General features: G+C 40.6%; 1 protein-coding gene across 1 annotated transcript in view; it reads left to right on the top strand.

The window, feature by feature from the left end:
• MORC1 (MORC family CW-type zinc finger 1) overlaps positions 1-24849 on the top strand; it is a 164226-nt gene that overhangs the window by 134165 nt on the left and 5212 nt on the right. Inside the window, exons 22-26 of the mRNA XM_068968384.1 lie at positions 1069-1164; positions 3397-3463; positions 5801-5962; positions 16375-16462; positions 17930-17983. Coding sequence (XP_068824485.1) covers positions 1069-1164; positions 3397-3463; positions 5801-5962; positions 16375-16462; positions 17930-17983 — 467 coding nt within the window. The remainder of the gene's footprint in view (positions 1-1068; positions 1165-3396; positions 3464-5800; positions 5963-16374; positions 16463-17929; positions 17984-24849) is intronic.

Here is a 24849-nt window from a genome sequence, read left to right as displayed (position 1 = left end):
AGACGGTGAAGAATCTGCCTGCAATGCAGAAAACCAGGGTTCAATCCTTGGGTCAGGAAGATCCCCTGGAGAAGGGAATGGCTACCCACTCCAGTGTTTTTGCCTGGAGACTTCTGTGGACAGAGGAGCCTAGTGCGCTACAGTCCATGGGGTAGCAAAGAGTTGGACACAACTGAGCAACTCACACTTATAAATAAACTCTCTCTCTACTCCTCCCCCCACCATCTCTCTGATCTAAAAAAGTGTATTCCCAAAATGTAAATTTATTTTGTGTGAGCCTTGAAAAATAGGCTTACAGAGTTCACAAAGTTATGGGATACCTGGCTTCTGATTGTCATATTCTACCCCCACAAATTCTCCCAGCTCCACTTAGCCTCCATCCCCTCCCCCTACCAACACACACACACAGACACACACACAGACACACACACACAGACACACACACAGACACACACACACACACCCCTCCCCTCACTCTCAGTGCCACCAACCCTCCTGACTCCTGCATTCAACACATGAAGGCTCCTCAACCCACTTTAAGCAGATTTCCTGTTTTGTCAGAAGACCAGGTGTCCCTTCCCTCAACTTCCCAGGTGTGCTCCCAGCCTCGGCTGCATTCTTCCCCATCATACTCTTGGGCCCGAGGCCCCAGCCTCCCCAGACTTCTCATTGCACTGATGTCGAGTTCATTCTCTGTGTCTATTCTGTAGCGACCAGGGCTGGGACTGCCCTTCCCAACAGCAGGGGCGCCATGGTTGCTCCTAGTGATCAAATACTTGGCCCATGGGTTACAGTCAACATGACGTCCACCTAAGATTGGATTTTTTAAAAATCTGCTGCAGTATTGGTAGGAATATAAATATTCCTTTGGAGAAATGATAGATGTAAATATGACATTTATAATGCAACCATACTTGAGCTGCATGCCAGTATAATTTTTGACAACATGTATGTTTGTCTCCCTTCATAACATGTCCCTAAAGTATACTTTATGTTCTCTCTCTGATATGGGCATTGATGTTCAAGGTCATTTTTTCACCTTACAATATACCCTTTGTTTTGGTGCAGCTTTAAATAAAGAGCTTGTTTTTCAGATTTTAGATGAAAGTGACACTGATGTTCCATTGAAACAAGAAAAAAAGGAAGTTTCTCTTATGAAGAAAGGTAAAAAAAAAAGAATTCTGTTTACATATATTAGTTGTAATGTCTTGAATTGTTTTCAGTTTGACTTATGTGACATGTCTTATGGTAGCAGTTTGGATTTTGAAAAAATAAATCTGTTGTTCCAGCAGTGGGAGGAGAGGTGATAGAGACTGAGCTGCCAGCCTCCCATATTTTGAAGGGGCCTTCCCTGCCTGAGAGTAATGCCCCCTGCATGACCTCACTGCCTAGAATTCCCAAGAGTGCATAGATGCCACCCTCCTCATCGAATTTTATTTAGAAATCTGCTGTGGATTGATATCAGGTCTGTCATTTTCAGAAGCTATTTTTGAAAATGATGATGACCTTCCTCTGTTTTCAATCATTTAGCTCTTTCCCTATTTTGCATGACTCCTCTGAGATCACTAAGAGTAGTTCAACGAACACATTTATTATCCATGGGGTGTAATTTGTCTCAGATGAGAGATTTGACCTTTCTTAAAACATAAAGTTGCCATGTTATAATTTTCAATCTAAAGACAATTTCCCAGGACAGAGAAGCTGGAAACAAGCTAGACTCAGAAAATTTTATTTTCTTTAGTGTTCATTTGTTATTATTACTAGAATTCATTATGTTCATATTATTATTATACCATTGTCTCCTTTATAGTAATATTATGCCATTGGCTTAAACAGCAGAACCACTATTTTTTCATTGTCATCTTCTTAATCTGAAATAAGTTTTAAAGGCTTTCTTAGTCTCCTAAATAGGTCTCTGTTCATTTTGACTCAAACACTCCCAGTCATTTTTGTATTGATCCATGCCATCATTTCGTGTTCACCCTTAGATGTAAGCACTCTTTTCCTTTATACTTTGTTGCTTAGGTAACCTAATCAGTCATTCATTCACATCTTTATATTTGAACCCATTAGTGCAGGCCATAAGAAATCACACTTTTTCTTTTTCATCATAATTGGGATAATTTGCCATTACACAATCAAGATTTCTATTGTAAGAATCTCTTAATTTTAAAGCCAATCTTTTATAGAAGTTTCAAGCTATTAACGTGCCTTCAAGTATGTGCCAGTTGGATTTCCAAATTGTAATAGAAAAATTGTTAGTACAATTTTGATCCTAAAATTAACATTTAATTTCAAATACTCATCCTGGATTTGGAAGGAACAAATTGTGAAATATTTTCAAATGACTGTAATCATGAATTAGTTGGCTATTAAGTTAAGAAATTTCACTTTGCATGCAGATCATGAGTAAAACCAACAGTGCCTGCAGTGTGCTTGGAAAACCTGTCTATTCTCTTTTATGTCTCCTTAGAGTAGTCAGGCAGGTCCTAACCATCTAAAACATTTCTTGTTGCTTTCCTGTTCCACTTGGCCTTCAATGGCCTTGGACTTTGTAGCAAGGGTTTACTTGGTGGAACAATATCACAGTTATCACAAAGGATTCTAGAGTTAGATGGAAGAAGGACACGTTGACTTATTTCTTAGACTCTCCCCAAGATCCTCTCGAAACCAGTCCAAGGGGATCAAAGCATTTCAGGCTCCTCCGTCCATGGGATTTTCCAGGCAAGAGTGCTGGAGTGGATTGCCATTTCCTTCTCCAAGGGATCTTCCCGACCCAGGAATCGAACCCAGGTCTCCCTCATTGCAGGCAGACGCTTTACCATCTGAGCCATCAGGGAAGTCTCTGCTTTTCTATGGCCTGTTAACAAAGCACTCACCTCTCTGAACCTCTTGATTCCGAGGTTCCCTGAGTGAGAAGACAAACTCAATGATTGTAGGTCTCTTACTGCTTTAAAATCCAGCTCTCTTCTAGGGGCACATTTCTGCTTGGGGTCTTTCAAGATGTCTTTGAACCTGAACCCAAAGGAAGAGAGTAAGATACTATGGAAGACAAGTAGTTGTCTGGGTGCAGAGGCTGCTGAGAGAAGGGACACTAAACAGTTCCAGTTAGTTATCCCGTGCACACCAATAACAGAAAATAAGCATCATTAGAAGTAAATTACCAGAAAACAAGCTACAGAGGCTCTCAGATTCTTGTACACTATGTACACTTTATTAAGAGGTTATTGTAAATTGTCTTGAGAAGATATTGGTGCAGTTTTACAAAAGAGTGTTTGAATACAAAGCCAAATTACATGCAAGTTGTTAATGAGCTGCTAACACTTCCTTTAGTCCACTCTTACGTGTGATTGCCAAAATGTGGTTATCTTCATTTTTGTCTATGTTCTTTTGAAGAAAAACAGGAGCTGTGCAGTGATACCCCAGAAATAAAGAGAAATTCTTCATCACCTAAATGGGAAAGGTGAGTGTACTGCAATTATACAAAATTCCAAGGGAGTACAATTATACTGTTGAAAAGTAATTATCAGTATTTAAATACAAGGAGAAAGAAAATAATAGCAACAAGCAAAGGCAATTAAAAGTGGAACAGAATTTTAAAGGAGACAGGAAAGAATAGAATACCCTAGATTTCTTACTCTTTTCCCAAACCTTTTATTTTCTTTTGTGAGGATTCAGGAATGGAACAGGCTTAACTTCCTACTCATAGCAAGCAACTAATTCAAATTATTCTAATATAGTCAAAGAATGAAAATGTCATGTAAGGTATGACTATGAAATCATGACCAAGTTTTTTTTTTTGTATGGCTTATAATCTTATTTCCATACATATTTGTAAGTGCAATAATCATTGTATGCTACGATATTCTTGACATGAGGCTTTTGTCACATTTAAATGTAATCAGCTGAATATTTTGGCTATCCAATAGAGGGAAAAAGTGTTTTCAAGGAAGCAAATTCTTGCCTCACTCTGCTCTGAATGTGTCTGTGTATGTGGGTGTGTATGTGTATACACACATTGCCTATGTGTGTTTGTGTATTATTTCATATATTACTTTTAGGTTTTTATGAACTTTTGGTTTTCTTCAAATAATCTTTGAATCATATCTCAAATATGAATGTTAGAACTATGATCCAGTTAAGAAAATCTTAATGGAAGAATCTTATTGAATTCATTTATTAGTGGTAGTAATAATAAAGATGATTATAAAGACAGTGATAACTAGGTACCATCTACTGAGGACTTAATAACAGTATGCATAAGTTCTGTGTATATCTTGTATAATCTTTGGCACAGCCCTGTGAAGTAGGCTCTGTTATTATGTGGTAGGAGAAGAAACAAAGGTTCAGGGAGGAATGTGTGTCTTCTGGTGTAGTGCATTTTACCCTCCATGACAACAGCAGCCTGAGTTTCCAGCATCCCCACAATGGTAAAGTAAAAAAAAAAAAGAACTTTAAGGACTTCTCTAATAAAATTTCAGCATAAAGGAGGTTATAATTAATAAGTGCCAGACACTGTGTGAATGTTCTTTAATGGACAATTAAGCATTAGTTATAATGTTCTTAATCTTAAATAAAGTATCAGCTGAAGTTAGACAGTATAATTAATGCCAAAGAACTGTTGACAGTAGAAGCACTTTCCATTTGCCATAAACTATTATCCAATTTTTTTAAAAAGACCCATATAGTGTGAATACAGGAAACTCTCTAGAGCTGTGGTCTTAATTCATGGATGTTAGCACGAGGGGATTACAAAAATCTCCTTTTCACTTGATAGACAAGACTCTGCATCATCTGGTCCCAACCTACCTACCCAGGTTTGCCTCCCATATTGTGTATCCCCTAGCCCTCTTAAGCATTTTTATTCTCATAATACTGAAACCTGTAGGCCTCATTAACACACTATACACTACTTCATGAATCATCATTGTTAGTTAATCTCCATGCTGCAGCCAGTTATCCTTTTAAAACATGTGTCAATCAGATTACCTCCCTCCCATGTAAGAAACCCTCGAGTGGGAGCACCTGCTCTGCTTAAATAAGCTCCAGTCCCCACGCCATAGCCAGTACCTCTCAGGTCCACTCTGCGTCTTCCTGTGTGCCCCAGCCCTGCAGCCCCGGCCTTCTCAAGTATCTCTCAAAGACCCTACTTTGTTTCTACCCTAGTATCATTACACTTCACCTGAAACACTCTTCCTCCATCAGATCTTGACTAAATATTTCTTTCAACTGACTTTGCTTTATTTCTGGACCTACCTTTAGCACCCACTCTCCCACAGGCTGGTGGCTCAGACTGTAAAGAATCTGCCTGCAATGCAGGAGACCTGGGTTTGATCCCTGGATCAGGAAGATCCCCTGGAGAAGGAAATGGCAACCCACTCCAGTATTCTTGCCCGGAGAATTCCATGGACAGAGGAGCCTGGTAGGCCGCAAAGAGTCAGACACGACTGAAGCAACTAACATTTTCACTCTCCTACAGGCTAAAGTAGAACTTGAGTTTAAAAACTCCTTCCAACAAATAGGAGGCAAGTGGTAGATGACTGCTGTTGTTAAAAATAAAGTACTGCCAATTCTATTTAATTGTGGTTACCCAAAAACCTTGAAACAAGATTTTTAAGGAATAAACAGTTTTCATATATTTGAGAATTGCTTTTTTATATCTGTGTAAATGACAGTTTTCAGCATTACATTTATGTCCATGCATTCATTTGTTATATATTAACACCTCATTTGTTGTGTATTAATATTTTTTCATTTATTAGATCTAATATGATTTCCACTTAGAAATTCTAACCCTCAGCTTGTTTTTGCCCAGTATGCCAGTGGAAGATTTAAATCCAAGTTCTGGATACAAAGCCAGAGTTTCTGTGAGTGGTGGTTGTAAAGTTGCTTCTTCACTGACAGAATCTTCTCAAAGCACGTCTGTCAAGGAAACAGTAAGAAAACTGACATCTAATTTAAGGTAAAGATATTTACCTGCTTTGTTGAATTTTCTAAGCAGTGACAACTCCTGATTTTCTTTCTCTATTGAGTGGTGATATTATTGAGAAAATTCAATAGAATGACTTTATGATTTGTCTCCTAACTGCACTGATTTAGATATAGTGTGGGTTACATGTCTTTTGAAATCAAATTATTGTCACTAACTGTCCTATTGTTACATGGTCCAGCAATATAGTGGATGTTAGTTTTCTCTCCAGTGTAATAAAGAATCAGAATTTGTAAGGATAGAAGATAGGACAGAAAGGGCTATTAAAAACAAAGGAATGAGGGACATTTATCAGGAAGGAGAAAAAGAAAATTGTTACTGAAGTTCTCCTTCCTTCTTCCTTCTCCTCTTCCTCCTTCCCTCCTTCTCTCCCTCCTTCCCTTGTTTCCTTTCTTTTTTTTTTTTTTAATTCTGCCTCACTAAGACCCTAATGACATTATAGCCTTCTAAGAAGTCTTTTTTGTAGCTTTAGATGCTGAACTTATTGAGAGAAACTGTTCTACCTTTTGCTTCAGTGTAGAACCTTAACATTCACGGGCATGGTTAATGAGGGATTTAAATGTCTGGATCTCAGTTCTCAAAGGATGGAGTTGTTGTTCAGTCGCTGTGTTGTGTCCAACTCTTTGAGGCCCTATGGACTCTAGCCTACCAGACTTCTCTGTGTGTGAGATTTTCCAGGCAAGGATACTGGAGTGAGTTGCCATGGCCTCCTCCTGGATTTTCAGATTCATGTCCATTGAGCTGGTGATGCCATCCAATCATCTCACCTTCTGTTGCCCCCTTTTCCTCCTGCCCTCAGTCTTTCTAAGCATCAGGGTCTTTTCCAGTCAGTCAGCACTTTGCATCCAGTGGCCAAAAATTAGAACTTTAGCTTCAGCATCAGTCTTTCCAATGAATATTCAGGGTTGATCTCCTTTAGGATTGAACTGGTTTGATCTCCACACTGTCCAAAGGACTCTCAGGAGTCTCCTCCAGCACTACTCGAAAGCATCAATTGTTTGGTGCTCAGCCTTCTTTATGGCCCAAGTCTCATATCTGTACTACCGGCAAGGATGGAGACATGAGTGTAAAGTTCAAAGTTCAGAGATGTTCCAAGTAGGGGCCAAAGATAGGGGGCTTCACGATCAAGCCAAAGAAGTTACTATACAGAAGAATGCCCTCAAATAGGTGTCATATGAGAGGGTGGGGGTCAGGAGCACTAAATTAGTACAGCCAGTTGGTTTGGTTGGGCTTCACAGACTGTGAGCAGCCTGGATAAGGTAAGAGACTTTTAGCAGAAGGAAACACATAGTGTGCTCTAGCTGGAATAGTATTTTCCCTTAGGACATTTTGACTTTCTTATCAGAGACTGACAATCTTCCTGAAGAAGAGAGTTGGCAAAAAATGCAAACAGGTAGGAAGAGAAAGGTGAGGTAGGGCATATATATAGGGAGCCAAGGCCCCTACTCAGGCCCAGGACAGGGTCTAGGGTCCTGTGTGTGAAAGTGAAGTGAAAGTGAAGTCGCTCGGTCGTGTCCGACTCTTTGCGACCCCATGGACTGTAGCCTATCAGGCTCCTTCATCCATGGGATTTTCCAAGCAAGAGAGCTGGAGTGGATTGCCATTTCCTACTCCAGGGGATCTTCCCGACCCAGGGATCAAACCCGGGTCTCCCACATTGCAGGCAGACGCTTTACTGTCCGAGCCACCAGGGAAGCCCCCTATGTGTGAAAGTAGACTGCAAACCACTGGAAGACATGGATGCCATTCTGTCGTTGCCCTGGGCTCTAGGGAAGTCTCTGTGGCAGCATCCAGGGCCATGGGGCTATACTACATGAGATGAAGGCCCACCTGCTATCCTTTAGGAACATAACGACTAATGCCTATCCTGCCCCAGGTGAAAGAGGGAAGCTCTTGTATGTAGGTGGATCCACTTTGGACTTTGCATCAGGACACATTTTCACTAATGCCAGTGGGAACCCAGTGACAAGTTGTTGACCAAGGAATGAAGTCAGAGTGCTGCATTCCTGAACACTAAGTCGTGACCACCAGCTCTGCATGTTGCCTGGCTGGCAAGCTTGTACTAGCATGGGAATAGAACAGAGGAAAACCAGACCTCAGGACAGGACCAGTATCACCCGATGATATGGTGGATGTCAGTGTCAAATTGCCATGGCCCACAGTCTAGTCCCTAAAGAATGGGATTCTCCACCCATTTTCTTGCCTTCTGTCAGTACTTGATCAGAAGCTTTATGTAAGATCCTCCTCTTTGATGTTGGGTAGCCATAAATTTGAATCCTGGATTCTTTCTAGTTATAAGATTCAGGCATGTCAATTGGTCCCTAAGATATGGTAGTATGCAATAAGTTATATATGAATATGCCTGTGTACATTTATTTATGCAAATAAATATATGCATATTATTTTCAAATGTATGGACAATGTATATGACATGTCCAATGACTGGAACATTGCTTCAAGTGAACCAGGCCTTCTTGATAATAATAGCTATCATTTTAAAATCATTATTATTTTATTTTATTCATTCACTCAAGAGGCTTTTATACGTTAGCTCCTTACACAAACTTACAAAGCTGATATTATTTTTAACTATTTTTTTTAAGTTAAACTGAAAAAAAGAAACTAGGGAATTCCCTAATGGTTCAGTAGTTAAGACATTGAGCGTCCAGTGCAGGGGACGCTCAATTCAACTAAGGCCCCACATGCTACCTGATATGGCCAAAAAGAAAAAGGGAGATAGAAACTAAGTAACTCTTGAAGTCACAGATCACGGATATAATTACACAGCTACCAAGGACAGGGCTGTGTTTGAGTCCAGGCTCCCTGATTTGGAATTTCATCCTCTTAATCACAGTGTATACACACACACACATACATACAGATGTACACACTTACATACACACACACACACACACTTTTTGTAATACATACACACATACAGATACCACACATGCTTTGCCATCTCTACACTGTAAGCCTGGAGAGACTTGCCTGGTTGTCTTGTAGCAGAGTTTGGATGTACAACTATACATTATCATTTTCTTTATTTTTTTACTTGTCTAATTTTTGTTCTGCATCTAAGTGTATCATTACTGTTCATTTTAATGAGTTTCATGTGATCAAAAAGGAGATGATCTGATTGAGAGTACTAAGACTGTAAGGTGCATCCACTGTATAATTAGGCATCAGTAGAAAATTAAAATTTCCCAGAAACCATCTCCCTAATGAACATGCAGAATCTTTAGTACTTAAAATCATCATACTATTATCAACTGAATTCTCTGAAAGCCAAATGAGTCAATAAATAAGCTCCTTTCTATACTGGCTTGAGTTTTTTTGTGGTGATTATTTTATAAAAATATTCCCTAGAAAAAGAATTGCACACAACACAAGGTTTTAACTGGAATAAAAGGAGCTCCTCATTGACCTGTTTTCTCTTTTGCCTTTAGCAAGATGTAGTATGTTTTCTTCAGAGAAGGCAATGGTACCCCACTCCAGTACTCCTGCCTGGAGAATCCACCCCATGGACGGAGGAGCCTGGAAGGCTGCAGTCCATGGGGTCGCTGAGGGTCAGACACGACTGAGCGACTTCACTTTCACTTTTCACTTTCATGCATTGGAGAAGGAAATGGCAACCCACTCCAGTGTTCTTGCCTGGAGAATCCCAGGGACGGGGGAGCCTGGTGGGCTACCGTCTATGGAGTCACACAGAGTCGGACACGACTGAAGTGACTTAGCAGCAGCAGCAGCAGTGTGTTTTCTTACATTTCACCAATGAAGAAAGATTTCTTGCCTTCTGTGTTATGTTTTTTTTTCCTTCTTATACTGCACTGATATATTGCTTGGTCCATATGTTAGTCCTTGTGTTAACTAGACTTTAAATTCTTCCAGGCATGAAGGTTTTGGTGGCCTGTCTACAGTGTGGAGGGCACCATATTTTTTATAATCATGATTGTCCATCAGACTTGTCTTGCTTGTCACAGATAAGAGAGCAGTCAGTTCCTTTGCAGTGTGTGGAGTGTCCCCTCCACTCGGGTCACTTTGAATGTGACATCATCTTTATCCCTTTCAACACTGCTAAGTGGGCCTCTTCCATTAGAAATGGTAGTTCTTATCGTCCATTTTATCACCCTATTATGCTCAGTTTAGCATTTTCCTATCTTGCATTATTTTTTGTTTATGTGTATTAATTTGTTTAATCTGCAAATATAATAACTCCTTTGAAAACAGATTGAATCTTTCACACTGTGTCTAACATATATTAGTAGATTTTCAAAGAACACTTTTAATTAAATTGAAAGGGATTTTTGTAAAAAGCAGTGAATAATCTTGCTGGTTGTTAAAGTATTTTCAGATAATGGGGTGCATCTGAGTTGTGTTAGTTAGTAAGAGGTAAATAAGGTGAACTGAGATCCAGATTGCTGAATTTTGTCAGATGGTCCTAAATACTGAAGCAGTATCAAATCTCAGATCACTTTCAACGACAACAGTAATATTTATTATTGACTTACTATGTGCCAGGCACTGTCCTAAGGGCTCTGCATATGTTAACTCACTTAAAACTTACAATCGCCCTATAAATAGATAGTTTCATTATCCCTGTTTTACAGATGAGAAAATTAAGATATGCAGAGGTTAAGTAATTTGCCCAAGTAATTTGTCATTGAAAGTGATCTGAGATTTGATACTGCTTCAAAGAAAGGCAATGCCTAAGAATGCTCAAACTACCGCACAATTGCACTCATCTCACATGCTAGTAAAGTAATGCTCAAAATTCTCCAAGCCAGGCTTCAGCAATACGTGTACCGTGAACTTCCAGATGTTCAAGCTGGTTTTAGAAAAGGCAGAGGAACCAGAGATCAAATTGCCAATATCCGCTGGATCATGAAAAAAGCAAGAGAGTTCCAGAAAAACATCTATTTCTGCTTTCTTAACTATGCCAAAGCCTTTGACTGTGTGGATCACAATAAACTGTGGAAAATTCTGAAAGAGATGGGAATACCAGACCACCTGACCTGCCTCTTGAGAAATCTCTATGCAGGTCAGGAAGCAACAGTGAGAACTGGACATGGAACAACAGACTGGATCCAAATAGGAAAAGGAGTACGTCAAGGCTGTATATTGTCACCCTGCTTATTTAACTTCTATGCAGAGTACATCATGAGAAACGCTGGACTGGAAGAAACACAAGGTGGAATCAAGATTGCCAGGAGAAATATCAATAACCTCAGATATGCAGATAATACCACCCTTATGGCAGAAAGTGAAGAGGAACTAAAAAGCCTCTTGATGAAAGTGAAAGAGGAGAGCGAAAAAGTTGGCTTCAAGCTCAACATTCAGAAAACGAAGGTCATGGCATCCAGTCCTATCACTTCATGGGAAATAGATGAGGAAACAGTGGAAACAGTGTCAGACTTTATTTTGGGGGGCTCCAAAATCACTGCAGATGGTGATTGCAGCCATGAAATTAAAAGACACTTACTCCTTGGAAGAAAAGTTATGACCAACCTAGATAGCATATTCAAAAGCAGAGACATTACTTTGCCGACTAAGGTCTGTCTAGTCAAGGCTATGGTTTTTCCTGTGGTCGTGTATGGATGTGAGAGTTGGACTGTGAAGAAGGCTGAGCGCCAAAGAATTGATGCTTTTGAAGTGTGGTGTTGGAGAAGACTCTTGAGAGTCCCTTGGACTGCAAGGAGAACCAACCAGTCCATTCTGAAGGAGATCAGCCCTGGGATTTCTTTGGAAGGAATGATGCTAAAGCTGAAGCTCCAGTACTTTGGCCACCTCATGCGAAGAGTTGACTCATTGGAAAAGACTCTGATGCTGGGAGGGATTGGGGGCAGGAGGAGAAGGGGACGACAGAGGATGACATGGCTGGATGGCATCACTGACTCGATGGACGTGAGTCTGAGTGAACTCTGGGAGTTGGTGATAGACAGGGAGGCCTGGCGTGCTGTGATTCATGGGGTCACAGAGTCGGACATAACTGAGCAACTGAACTGAACTGAACTGAACTGAACATAACTCTTAAGTGTAGAGCTGAGATTTAAATCTTGGCAATCTGGTCTCACAGTTTTTACTCATAAATCCTAACCTGTAGTGCCTTTTTAGTTTATCATTGTATATGTAAACTTGATAATGTCAGACTTCATTGATTGATTTCACCTGTACAAAAGTACAAGTATGCTTTATGTTACCTTAACTTTTAAAAATGCCAACAAAAAATTTAAAAAGAAAGTCACCTTTTATAGGTTGCTGCCAGTTGGCAACCCCCTCCAGTATTCTTGCCTAGAGAACTCCATGGACAGAGCAGCCTGGCAAGCTACAGTCCATAGGGTCACAAAGAGTCAGGCCTGACTGAGCAATTGAGTATGTACGCCTACCAGTTATGGAAGCAAAAGAAAAGATCACAATTAAAAAAAAAAATAGCAATTGAGGAGATCTGTCAAAAATCAGGATTTGACTCCTGGGTTTAAAAAGTGGAGCCATGTCATTTCTATAGCCTTTTCACTGAGGTGAAGAAGGGAGTTTCACTCTTCCTCAGGTAGGAGGCTTACTCTTCTGCTTAGCCAAGACCAAGCTTATTATTAACTAATTTACGCTTCAAAGAAAACAGCAAGATAATGTGGAAACTCTATGTATCTCTGCTCATATATAGAAAGAGTGGAGCTGTGTTAACGCAAGAAAGATCTTTCTTAAGGAAAAAGTACTCTGTTGAGAAAGGATATGACCATGGACTGAAAAGGAAATGGCCCTGAGCTGGAGCTTTTCACAGCCTGGTCATCATATATATGGAGACAGAGCTGATTCAGTGTTGTAGCTCAAGTAGTTGAACTCAATAAAAATTTGCAGCTCAGACTTGCAGATACAGATATGGTTTCTGCAGAAATGGGCATCCTGGCTAGTCCTAGATCACAGTCCTGGATGCAGACAATAGCTCTGAAGGATCTTTAGGATACTTAGGTCTTGCGCTTCCAAGAAGAGAGAGAATGTTATTAAAGACAAATTCCTGATTTTATTATCAAGTTTGGGGGTAGAACTATGAGTAAATGCTCCAAGGGAAGAAGGGGTGTTCCTGGTGCCAAAAGACTCCCCGTGAATGGTGGCACTTGGTTCATGTGTGTGTGTGTTAGTCACTCAGTTGTGTCCACCTCTTTGTGACCCCATGGATTCTAGCCTGCCAGGCTCCTCTGTCCATGGGATTTTCCAGGCAAGGATACTAGAGTAGGTTGCCATTTCCTTCTCCAGGGGATCTTCCTGACCCAGGGATCGAACCCAGGTCTCCTGCATTGCAGGCAGATACTTTACTGTCTGAGCTACTAGGAAAGCCCACTTAGTTCATGAGTCCCCCCAAAATACACAGCATCCACCTGGATACTCCAGACACCAGTTTATTCCTATTGTTTTGTGCTGAGCACCTCCTTGTGGGACCTTCTGTGGATTAGAGTATCACTATCTCTGTCTTAAAGGGAACCTAAAGTTTGAGGGTGGAGAGAGGTTTGATGAAATATATCCTCAGGAACAAAAAAAGGTGTCATTGAAGATTATCACTGAAGAAAGGGACTCAGGACAATAAATAAAGGAATTTTTAAAGAGCTCTTAAGCATCTACATTCAGACCCTACATTTGTAATTGTTGGTAGCTTACCCTCTTTTCAGTAGTGTCTAACAGTTTTCCTGAATTAATTTTTCAGGAAAAGGAAAATGTGAAGGTCTGTGTGTTTGTACTTACAAACTGCAGAGCAGGATATGAATAATTTGTTTCCCTTGTCAGTCTCATGGGACAGAATCCCCAAGGGAAGAACTGTTTAGCAGAAGCCATGCGGAGAAGAGGGTACAAAGCTAGATCCTGAGGTCCCAGAGGGAGAGGGGCAGAGACGGAGACTGAAGGTCGGGGTGGGGCTGTGTTTCTCAGCTGTGTCTGACTCTTAGTAGTCCCATGGACTGTAGCCCACCGGGTTCCTCTGTCCATGGGATTTTCCTGGCAGGAATACTGGAATGGGTTTCCATTTCTGCTTCCAGGGGATCTTCCCTACCCAGGGATCAAACCCATGTCACCTGCATCTCCTGCACTGGCAGACAGATTCTTTACCACTGATCCTTCTGGGAAGTCCCAGGGTAGGGATGAGGGTCCTTAACAATTAGAGAACCAGACAGATTGAAGTAGGAATAAGTCCTCAATCAAAGAGCTTCCATGAGTACTATATGAAGCTTTGTGTATAAAGCCTACAGCAACATTTAGCACATTTTTAGCACTTTAGAGTGATTGAATCTGACCAGGGCTGTCAATGCCATCAGAAAATACTCAGTTCTCCAGCATATAGTGCACTTGGCCTGCAATTCTCTTTTCACAGGCTGAATCCCCTGCCCCTCCAGCTGGCTAATTCCAGCTCTTCCTTTGGAGCTCCCAAGCACAAGGTTGGGTCCCATCCTTTAGGTAACCATGAGGCTGCATTCTCATTTTAGCCTCTGTGACACTGGATTGGATAGTTTGCTTCCATAGAGAATGTCTGCATTCTCTACTAGGCTGAATTCAGTGTAATAAGACTGTATTGGGTTCCTAGAATGGGGGCATGATGCCAGTCTCTGGAAAGTGCCACTAGATACAGGCTGGGTTTTAGCAGAGGTTTGGGAAATGTCTGTGGAATGAATGAGCCTGAGGATATTGAGAAAATACAACCATGACAAGAGCTATTTGCAACAAGTGATTCCATAAAACCTTTATATAAAGTGTTTTACTTTAACATGGTCTTTCTCTGTGTGTGTGTGTGTCTCTTTACTGCTCTGTCTTTAGAAATAATAGTACACATGTGTGAGACATTATTCAGACTATAATGATGTTTCATGTAAATTTTGATGCAGAGATTTTACAGATTGAGAATAATCCAGAACTGATTCAGAGCTTTGTCTCTCCTCAACCTGCCCCTTTGCCCTCTCCCACTCCCCACCACATGCCACCACCTCCACATATTCGTTTTTCTAGAAATACTTCCTTGGAAGATTGCTGATTATCTCTAAATATAAACCCAAAAGAATAAATACCTACCGTGAAAAGGACCAGTGCTTAGATGAGTTTTCAACCCTGTGTTCATATTGGAGGGGAGGAGGCTAGATTTAGGGAAGGAAAGGGATGGTTTGGATTTAAAAACCTCTCACCAATTCTGTTTCACCAAACCAGCATACTCTTAACCACAGGCCCCCTTTCCCAGGGAGTCTAGTTGAAGCTTTTATTTCTATTTGAGCTGATTTCTGCTCAGCTCAAATACCCAGAAACTCCATTTCATCTTGCCTCCTACTCGCTCAGCTTCTTACTAGCCAGGCAAATAATTCTGAGGTGTGGTATGTGTGTGTATTACTTTCACTACTGTGAAATCCTGAGGAGTTTTAACTTTTTAGATTAAATCTCCTTAAAATTACAAATAAATATCACCACCAATAATATACTTAAAATACTGGGAGTGTAAATTATATGAGAAAGAGATGTTTTTCTTTGTGTGCCAAGTTATTTTATAATTGAAAAAATTTTGTAAATCTCTTGGAAGTTCTTGGAACACTCCAACATAAAACATTGTTCACTTTTAAGATGTGGTAGCTGTAAATTTCTAGATTTCCTGTTCCTGAATGAAATGTGTATCATCTATGTGATTAATCCTAGAAAAGTCACCACACTAGGGCAGAGTGCTACTGCCTTCTGACAAAATGAAGCACCTGTCAGACAATGACCATTGCTGTCTAGAAAGGGCTGGGTCCAGTATGAGCTCTTGAAATAGTCCTGGAGGAAAAAACTACTCCCGAGAGTTAAGTTCCTTGGTTTTCTTAGGGGAAAAAAAAAATCAGTCAGCCTCTTTTCCTCCAGGAGATTTGCAGTGTTGGCTTGGACCTCTGCCAGGGAGAACATTCAAATAGGTGCAAGGGTCTTCTGAACTGCTTGGTTAGGGATGGGCATTGTGAGCTCGTGCTCGCTTGCTTTAATCAGCGTCTTATTTTAACATAAATGCAGATTCACATGCCGTTGTAAGAAATAATACAGAGGTGTCCCCTGTACCCTTTATCTGGTTTTGTAACATCTTGCAAAGCTATAGAACAATATAACAATTAGAATATTTGGCATTGACACAGCCAAGATACACACTTCCATCCCCAAGAGGAGTCCTCGTGCTGCCCTTTTACAGCACAGCCACTTCCCTGTCCCCACTACAAAAGTCAGTGCCTTTTGTAGAACACTTTGACGCCAGTGATAAAAACTAACTATTTGCCAGTTATGAATGTTTATCTTTGCCAAGATAATTTCACAGAACCCAGGAGACAGATCTATTTCTGACAGATGAGTGCTGCGTCTCTTTTCTTGGTGTATTCCCATCTCTACTGTGCTTACCTTCCTAGGGAGATTCTTCTGTATTTTTTTCCTGAGTATCAGCTACCATCAGAGTTTGGCTACACATCTCTGGAGGAACTTACAGCAAGTTGTGAGGTAAGCTGGCTTTTTTTAAACTTTGAGGAGATGACATAATACCCTGAATTGAATCTTCAGTGAAGAGGTAAAGGGTTACCTAGAATAGATTTAGTGAATTAGGAACTTTATACCAAGTGGGTGGCTGAGAATTAAAGCTGCATGGGAAACAAATGTGGCCAAAGTTTAATTAAACTCTGGGAAGATTGTACAGACTGAGAGTAGTTGGTCACTGAGATGGAAAGAGACAGGACATAGTCCTTGACTTCCTTCCCTGCACCAGAAATGGTCCCTGTTCCTTAGATACTCTCCCTCAGCCACCTTTTATGAGGAACCAAGGAGAAGATTGGGTTAGAATCAGTAAGACATCACAGGGAAGGATGAGGAACATTGTATCCGTATTTACGCAGTCTCCTCTCAGTGGCAATACTATATATGATGAGAAGGAGAACTTTGACCAGCAGCTCCCTGGGACACACAGGATGAGTGTGGCACTGCTCACCAGGGGCAGTCCCCGAGCTGCTGAGTCCCGGCAGGCTGGGCTGAAGCTGAGTGAGGGGTGCAGGCCCGAGGCCACCAGAGCTGCTCACGGGGCTGGAGGAGGCCCACCGGCTACACGAGGTTAGGGGGCTCCGTCTCCAATCTCATGCCTGGTGTTGCTTGTGGAAAAGATAGATGCACATGAAAAGGTATCAGTGAAAAGCACACCACATGATAATCTGCAGAGGTGCCGTGTGCCTTCGTCTGATCCTGGATGAAGTCCATCATCGCTTCTGCTTCTTCACCATCCACTCTCACCTCGTTCTCTCCCATGGAGCTTGACTCCACGACTTCACTGGGACTGTCTTGTCAGGCCACCAGTGGCCACTCTCCTGGCCAATGCCGTAGTCTCTGACCTCTCAGAGACCTCACTGCAGTTGACCACTCTTTCTTTCCTGGAGCACTTTCTTTTTGTAACTTCCATGACAGCACAAAATTTTCATTTTCCTGCTTCCCTCCCTCCCCTCCTCTGTGCTGGCAACTTCTCTATTTGTTTGCTAGGCATTGGCATTTCTGAGGGCTTGTTCCTGTACCACTTTCCTCTACTAAATGTTTCTAGGTGACCTCAGCCAGTCTCTAACTTTAAATGCTGACCCATGTGTCAGTGTCTCTCCCCACATTATTGCTGTTGTGCCCCCATCCATGATATCCTAACTCCAGCTTCTTTATTTATTATCATTTACTTTCCCTCACCTTGATTTTCTTTTTCATCTGCAAATTTTTTTAACCATATTGTATAATGTAAGCTATCTTAATAATTTTTAGAATGAAGTGAGGTCTACTGTAGGTAATTAACTTGGATTTAAAAAACCCATAGTACCAATATCGGCAAGTTCTAGGCTTTGATGCTTTGTTTATACTACTAGATACTTACACGCTGTAGCTCAACTGTAGACAGCTCATTCTCTAAAAGTTAATATCCTGTTCTGTTATCATTTATGAAAACAGCTGGAGCAGTGCCCAGAACAGACAAACAAAAAGCTGAAAATGTGTTTCAACCAGGTAAGCTTCCTTTCAGTGTAGTCATTTATATTCTAAATGATCCTGTATTCCAAAGGAGAAATAATACACATTTCCAAATGTTACATTTGAAAGAAAATCAAATTTGCACTCATTTATCAAGACTTAGATTAATGTGTAGCATATCAGATGTCACAAAGCAACATCTTTTTGAATTTTAAAGATGCAAATGTTTCCAAACCATAAAGCTTATTAAACACTTGTTATTGGACTATATTTTGAACAGGAAATATGACATTTGGAGTCTTTAAGAAATAGAGTCATTGAATCTTTGATACACTATGCTAAATCAGAAATCATTTGTATGTTAACATCTTTATTTTGGACAATATGTTATCTCTCTGGGTTTTTTTAAATTCTATCAACAGTTTTTTCGGTTTATGATCTTTCTATTTTAAAAGTGGCTATCAGTTCATTTCAGATCGGTTGCTCAGTCATGTCTGACACTTTGTGACCCCATGAACCACAGCAGGCCAGGCCTCCCTGTCCATCACCAACTCCCAGAGTTTATCCAAACTCATGTCCATTGAGTCGGTGACGCCATCCAACCATCTCATACCCTGTCATCCCCTTCTCCTCCTGCCCTCAATCTTTCCCAGCATCAGGCTCTTTTCAAATGAGTCAGCTCTTCTCATCAGGCCAAAGTATTGGAGTTTCAGCTTCAACATCAGTCCTTCCAATGAACACCCGGGACTGATCTCCTTTAGGATGGACTGGTTGGATCTCCTTGCAGTCCAAGGGACTCTCAAGAGTCTTCTCCAACACCACAGTTCAAAAGCATCAATTCTTCAGCACTCAGCTTTTTTAATAGTCCAGTTGTCACCTCCATACATGACCACTGGAAAAACCATAGCCTTGACTAGACGGACCTTTGTTGGCAAAGTAACGTCTCTGCTTTTTAATATGCTATGTAGGTTAGTCATAACTTTCCTTCCACGGAGTAAGCATCTTTAATTTCATGGCTGCAGTCACCATCTGCAGTGATTTGGGAGCCCCAAAAAATAAACTCTGACCCTGTTTCCACTGTTTCCCCATCTATTTCCCGTGAAGTGATGGGACTCCATGCCGTGATCTTAGTTTGCTGAATGTTGAGCTTGAAGCCAACTTTTTCACTCTCCTCTTTCACTTTTCAAGAGGCTTTTTAGTTCTTCTTCACTTTCTGCCATAAGGGTAGTTCCATCTGCATATCTGAAGTTATTGATATTTCTCTCGGCATTCTTTATTCCAGCTTGTGCTTCTTCCAGCCCAGCGTTTCTCATGATGTACTCTGCATATAAGTTAAATAAGCAGGGTGACAATATACAGCCTTGATGTACTCCTTTTCCTATTTGGAACCAGTCTGTTGTTCCATGTCCAGTTCTAACTGTTGCTTCCTGACCTGCATATAGGTTTCTCAAGAGGCAGGTCAGGTGGTCTGGTATTCCCATCTCTCTCAGAATTTTCCACACTTTATTGTGATCCACACAGTCAAAGGCTTTGGCATAGTCAATAAAGCAGAAATGGATGTTTTTCTGAAACTCTCTTGCTTTTTTGATGATCCAACAGATGTTGGCAATTTGATCTCTGGTTCCTTTGCCTTTTCTAAAACCAGCTTGAATACCTGGAAGCTCATGGTTCACGTATTGCTGAAGCCTGGCTTGGAGAATTTTGAGCATTACTTTACTAGTGTGTGAGATGAGTGCAATTGTGTGGGAGTTTGAGCATTCTTTGGCATTGGGATAAAAATTGACCTTTTCCAGTCCTGTGGCCACTGCTGAGTTTTCCAAATTTGCTGGCATATTGAGTGCAGCACTTTCAGCATCATCTTTTAGGATTTGAAATAGCTCAATAGTTAATGGCAATAAAAGAAATTAAAAGGAATTTTAAGAAATTCATCCATAGTCCCAAACCTTTCAGAAATCACTGGTATTTTTTGGTATATTTCATTATAATCTTTCTCTCAGCAGATGCTTTTTTTTTTTTTTTTTTTTACAGTTTTCTTAGAATACTCTGCATCTAGTTCTTAAAGATTCCCTTGGTGGGGGAGGGGAAGAGAGTCCACAGAGTCCTTTGGCTCTACTGGAGAAATACCTCAAAATCATATGCCCTCAGCTTCCTTAATTCACACTCAAGGGAACTGAGATTGCAAGGTGTGAACTTGGCCCAGCCAATACAAGGGATTAGCATTGGAGCCAGTGCCACCCCAGAAGTTCCCAGATACTTCATGGAGCCCACAACAGTCTAGAATTTTTCATGGCACCAGGATCAATGCTGAGATGTTTGGACTTCACTGACACATCACCTGTGTTTGCTCCGACAGGTGCACCGGCTCCATCACTAGCTCACATACTAGCATCTTCTTCCAAGTGCTTATGTTTACAGCCATCTTCTGGAAAGCTCTCATAATAACATGCAAATCTATAAAGATTGGGAGGTGAATCATGCTCCCTGAAGTTGTGTTCCGTATAACTATAAGCAGAGGCATCTCCTTATCCTTTTTGTAGGGAATGGAGTACATTTGAATATTCATGTTTTATAAATGAAATAGAATTGGGAAGTAAGTTCCCCGAAGCATGTAACTAGGCAGACTTGAAATGAAAATTCGAACCTAATCTAGATTTCTTCTGAAAAGGCTGTGTCACAAAGTGTTTCAATTTTAAGGTGTGTCTAAACGTATACCCCTGTTGATATATTTGCCTCTGATGTCTCTCCCTGAGTGTCTACTGGCCTGTGATAAGCAACTGGAAATGAAGGAATATTGTAACTCTCAATTTCTCATCATTGTTCAACTGCAAAATGAATTTATTTTCTGGATAATGTTTTTTTGAGAAAGCTGCAATTGAACATTTTCAGTATGAAGACTTAGCTGTCAGCATTCCCTAATTAGAATAAAAGACAGCCTTTTTTCCAATATATTTTTGATCTTATTCTAGCACCAATGCTAATATTTTCATCAGTGCATCTAACACTGTGATTGACTAAGAGTCACTAGTGCCAGGCACTGAACTAGGCTTTTATTTATGTTGCCTCATTTAACTCTCACAACACCTGGAAGGTAGATGCCACTGTCTCCATGTTAGTAATAGGGAAATGGAGAATCAGAAAGATAACATTCCAAGTCATAATACAAGTAAGTAGTAGATTCAGGGTTGGAACCCAGATTTGTCCCACTCCAGAGCTCTTCATGACCCCACTTTCTTCCATCTTATTCTTACTCAGACTGTAACAGTTAATCTTTATAGAATTTTCATGTATTACTTGTAGTAGGCATATTACAGCCTTCTCAGGTGACTCAGTGGTTAAGAATCCTTCTGCTGTGTAGGAGACATGGGTTCAACCCCTAGTCTGGAAGATCCTCTGGAGAAGGAAATGGTAACCCACTCCAGTATTCTTGCCTGGGAAATCCTATGGTCAGAGGAGCCTGGTGGGCTGTACAGTCCATGTGGTTCCAAAGAGTTGGGCATGACTTAGTGACTAAACAGCAACAACCACAGCTATACTACAGCTTCTCAGCCTATTGGTATAAAAGATTCTTGTTTACTTACTAGCCACCTTGACATTACAGGACGAGTTGTATATGGCGAGCTGCTGACAGTAAGATACGGTGTCGAGAGGGCATGTGGTAGGCAGGTTGCTCAGAGTCCCGCCAGGAATTGTCCCAAGTCTGTGGTAGCCAGCTTAACAAATTGCCAGTAAGGCTCCTGGATCTCTCAGAAGATCTTTATCTGTTGGTTAGGGAACTCTGTTTTAAATATTTACACTGTAAAACTTAGAAATTTTCTACAAATTAGTTTGTCATACATCTCAGCTTATCCAGCTATATACATGTCCTTCATATCTGTTCTAAATGATATTTTTTCAGTGTCTACACTTGATAGTGGAGCCAAGTTGTTGGGTCTTGGAGGCCAGACTGAATAACTGTTTATTCAAGATATTAATAGAGGATGAGTAGGCAATGGCACCCCACTCCAGTACTCTTGCCTGGAAAATCCCATGGACAGAGGAGCCTGGTAGGCTGCCGTCCATGGGGTTGCTAAGAGTCACACACGACTAAGCGACTTCACTTTCACTTTTCACTTTCATGCCTTGGAGATGGAAATGGCAACCGACTCCAGTGTTCTTGCCTGGAGAATCCCAGGGACGGGGGAGCCTGGTGGGCTGCCGTCTATGGGGTCGCACAGAGTCAGACATGACTGAAGTGACTTAGCAGCAACAGCAGCAGAATCCTCTTAATGTTCAGGGCAGGTGGGATTCAAAGAATCAAAACAAATAGAGTCAGGAGACCATGAGTTCCTTTTGAAACTGAGATCACAAGCAAAATACAGAACAATTGAAATCATGAGTTTCCTCACATGAAACTGATCTTAGGGACTTTGTTAATGTCTAGTAGCCTTAAGTGCATGGTTATAAAAACTATTAATATTAAATCATTTGTTGAAATCTGTTAGGGGATAACTATGCACCTTGCTTTAAGGTATGTATGTTTAATGAAGAGAGGACCCCTGGCAGTTACAAACTTCTTTGGTCACCTTGCCCTGACTGCATCAGCAATTCCCATAACTACTAGAACAGCAGCTGATTCATAACAGCATTGGTGGTCCTGTGTAACCCAACCTGAACTACCATCTTTCGTTCTTTCCTTTTGCAAGCCATCTGCTCCATCCAAAATGGAATTGCCCCAACCTACTACACTGGCAAGCCTCTGAGCCTTTGCCCTTGCTATCCCCCCACCCCGCCAAATACTCTTTCCCATTTCCCAAGTCCACAGGTGTCTACCCACTCTTTGTAGCGCTTAGCCAATGCTGCCTTCTATGTCAAGCCTACCTTAGTCTCTCCATATGAAACTAACTCATCTTGACTTCTGTATTCTGAGAGAACCTTAAAACTATATTTTAGCATTAATTAAATTTTCTGCCTTATATTACAGTAGTTTCTTCTATTTCATTTTCTCCCCAATTAGACTATAGAATCCTTGAAATTAGCAATCCACTCATATTCTAGAGGCATCAATAAGAACCTTTGATGCATCTGGACCTTACTATTGTGCATTGAATCAAAGTTGATTATTTCTGCTGTAATGCCTGCCTGCACAAACACGTGCATATTCTTATAGAGGACTAAAATCTATAGACCTTGTAGGCCTGCCTTACTTTGTGCAAACTTGTTAGAATTCTGGAGCTCCAGAGCTGCCAGAGCCCTGACTTTTTCAATTCAAGGCAGAAAATTAAATCTCAGTTGAATATCCTTTCTTTCAAATCCTAATTCCATCCTGCATTAATAGGGTTTGGAAGAATTCCATTTTTGATCCACCACAAATACCTCTACAAGAGTGAGTTTAACCAGCAGAACTAAGCCTCTCATCCTGTTACAATTCTCTACCCACCTTAATTAAAATGTTAAAACAGCCAGAAGTCCTTTTACATTCAGCTTTCAAAGTTGTCAAAATTGTCACCTTTTATAGAAACCTTGTGGAGATGTTAGCCTGAGAAGGAAAGAAGCATAAATCAAGAAACTGGCTAAGTTGGCCAGTAGTGTTTGAAGGAAATAGAGTTCGCTGGTTACAAAATAGTGAACTTTGAGAGACTGAATATGATTTTGAATATAGTGTGCTGTATAAACATTCTTAAAACTATACTGTATTAACAGTGCTATCTTTTGAACTTAAAAAAAATTAATTCTAGATACACAGCAAATTATAGACTAGTAGAGGGGTCCCATGTACCCTTCATCCAGTTTTTCCCAATGCTTATATCTTTCATAATTATATAATTATAGTACAATATCAAAACCAGGAAATTGAAATTGGTAGAATGTGTGTCTCATTTTTATCATGTGTGTGGATTTGTATAACCAGCACCACTGTCAGAATACAAACTCCCATTACCACAAATATCTCCCTGTGTTAGCCCGCTATAGTCACAGGCCACCCACACAAATACCCCTCACCCCAGGCAACCACGAATCTGTTATCCATCTCTATAGTTTTGTCATTTGAGGAATGTTAATGAAGTGGAATTATAGAGTAGGTGTCATTTTATGAGTGGCTTTATTCATCAATGAAATTCCCTTCAAATCCATTAAGTGTAACAGTTGTGTGTTTCTTTTTATTGCTGATGAGCAATACTATTATGTTTATAAGTAATTATTGTTTTTCATATTCTGTGTTTCTTTTTAATTTTATCTATTTTGGTTTGTTTTATTATTGTTGCCTTTTATAAGAAAGTGTTTCCTGGCTATTGTTCAGGATGGCAAAAGCTATAAATTCTAAAGTTCTGAAAACTAAGAACTGTAGTTGGCTGCTGACTTCTGAACTGTCTATCACTCTGCTGTAGGGAACAAGGTATAAAGAAGGTAGAGAAGTGCCTGCAAACGAGACTCTCAACCAGGGCTGAACATTCTTGCAAACGAGATGTTCAGCTAAGAATCCTGTTTGTTCCCGTGGGAAAAGAACATTTCTTGCACACAAGGATGTTTCTCTGATTCCTCAATAGGAACAGACCCTGGGACAAAACGGATTCTAAGTTGATAAGGAAGTTCCCCAAAACAAAGTCTTAGCTGCAGTAAATAAGTCAAGGTAAAGGTTATCTCGCCCTGCGCCTGCGCACTGTATAGTCTCTGAATCACAGTGCTTGGCAGCTTGCCCTGTAGGTTGTTGTGCTAGGGATATAAAATAAAGCAGCTGTAAGAAGCAAGTGTTAAAATATAAAGATTCAAACCACTCTGCAGTGTTGGTGTTTCATTCCGTCACCAGCACTCTGCCGTCATTATTCCCACTGTGTTGCATTATTTACCCTGCTCTCCCTTCAGGCCGTGGGAGATCTCACTTCCTAGATTTGACAGAAGCCTCCACCGGAAGTATCTATGAAGCT

This window comes from Capricornis sumatraensis, chromosome 1 (assembly GCF_032405125.1).
Source record: "Capricornis sumatraensis isolate serow.1 chromosome 1, serow.2, whole genome shotgun sequence".
In the NCBI taxonomy this organism is placed as follows: Eukaryota; Metazoa; Chordata; class Mammalia; order Artiodactyla; family Bovidae; genus Capricornis; species Capricornis sumatraensis.
Note: the sequence above shows the minus strand (reverse complement) of the source record. Positions and strands in the feature narration are given on the sequence as shown.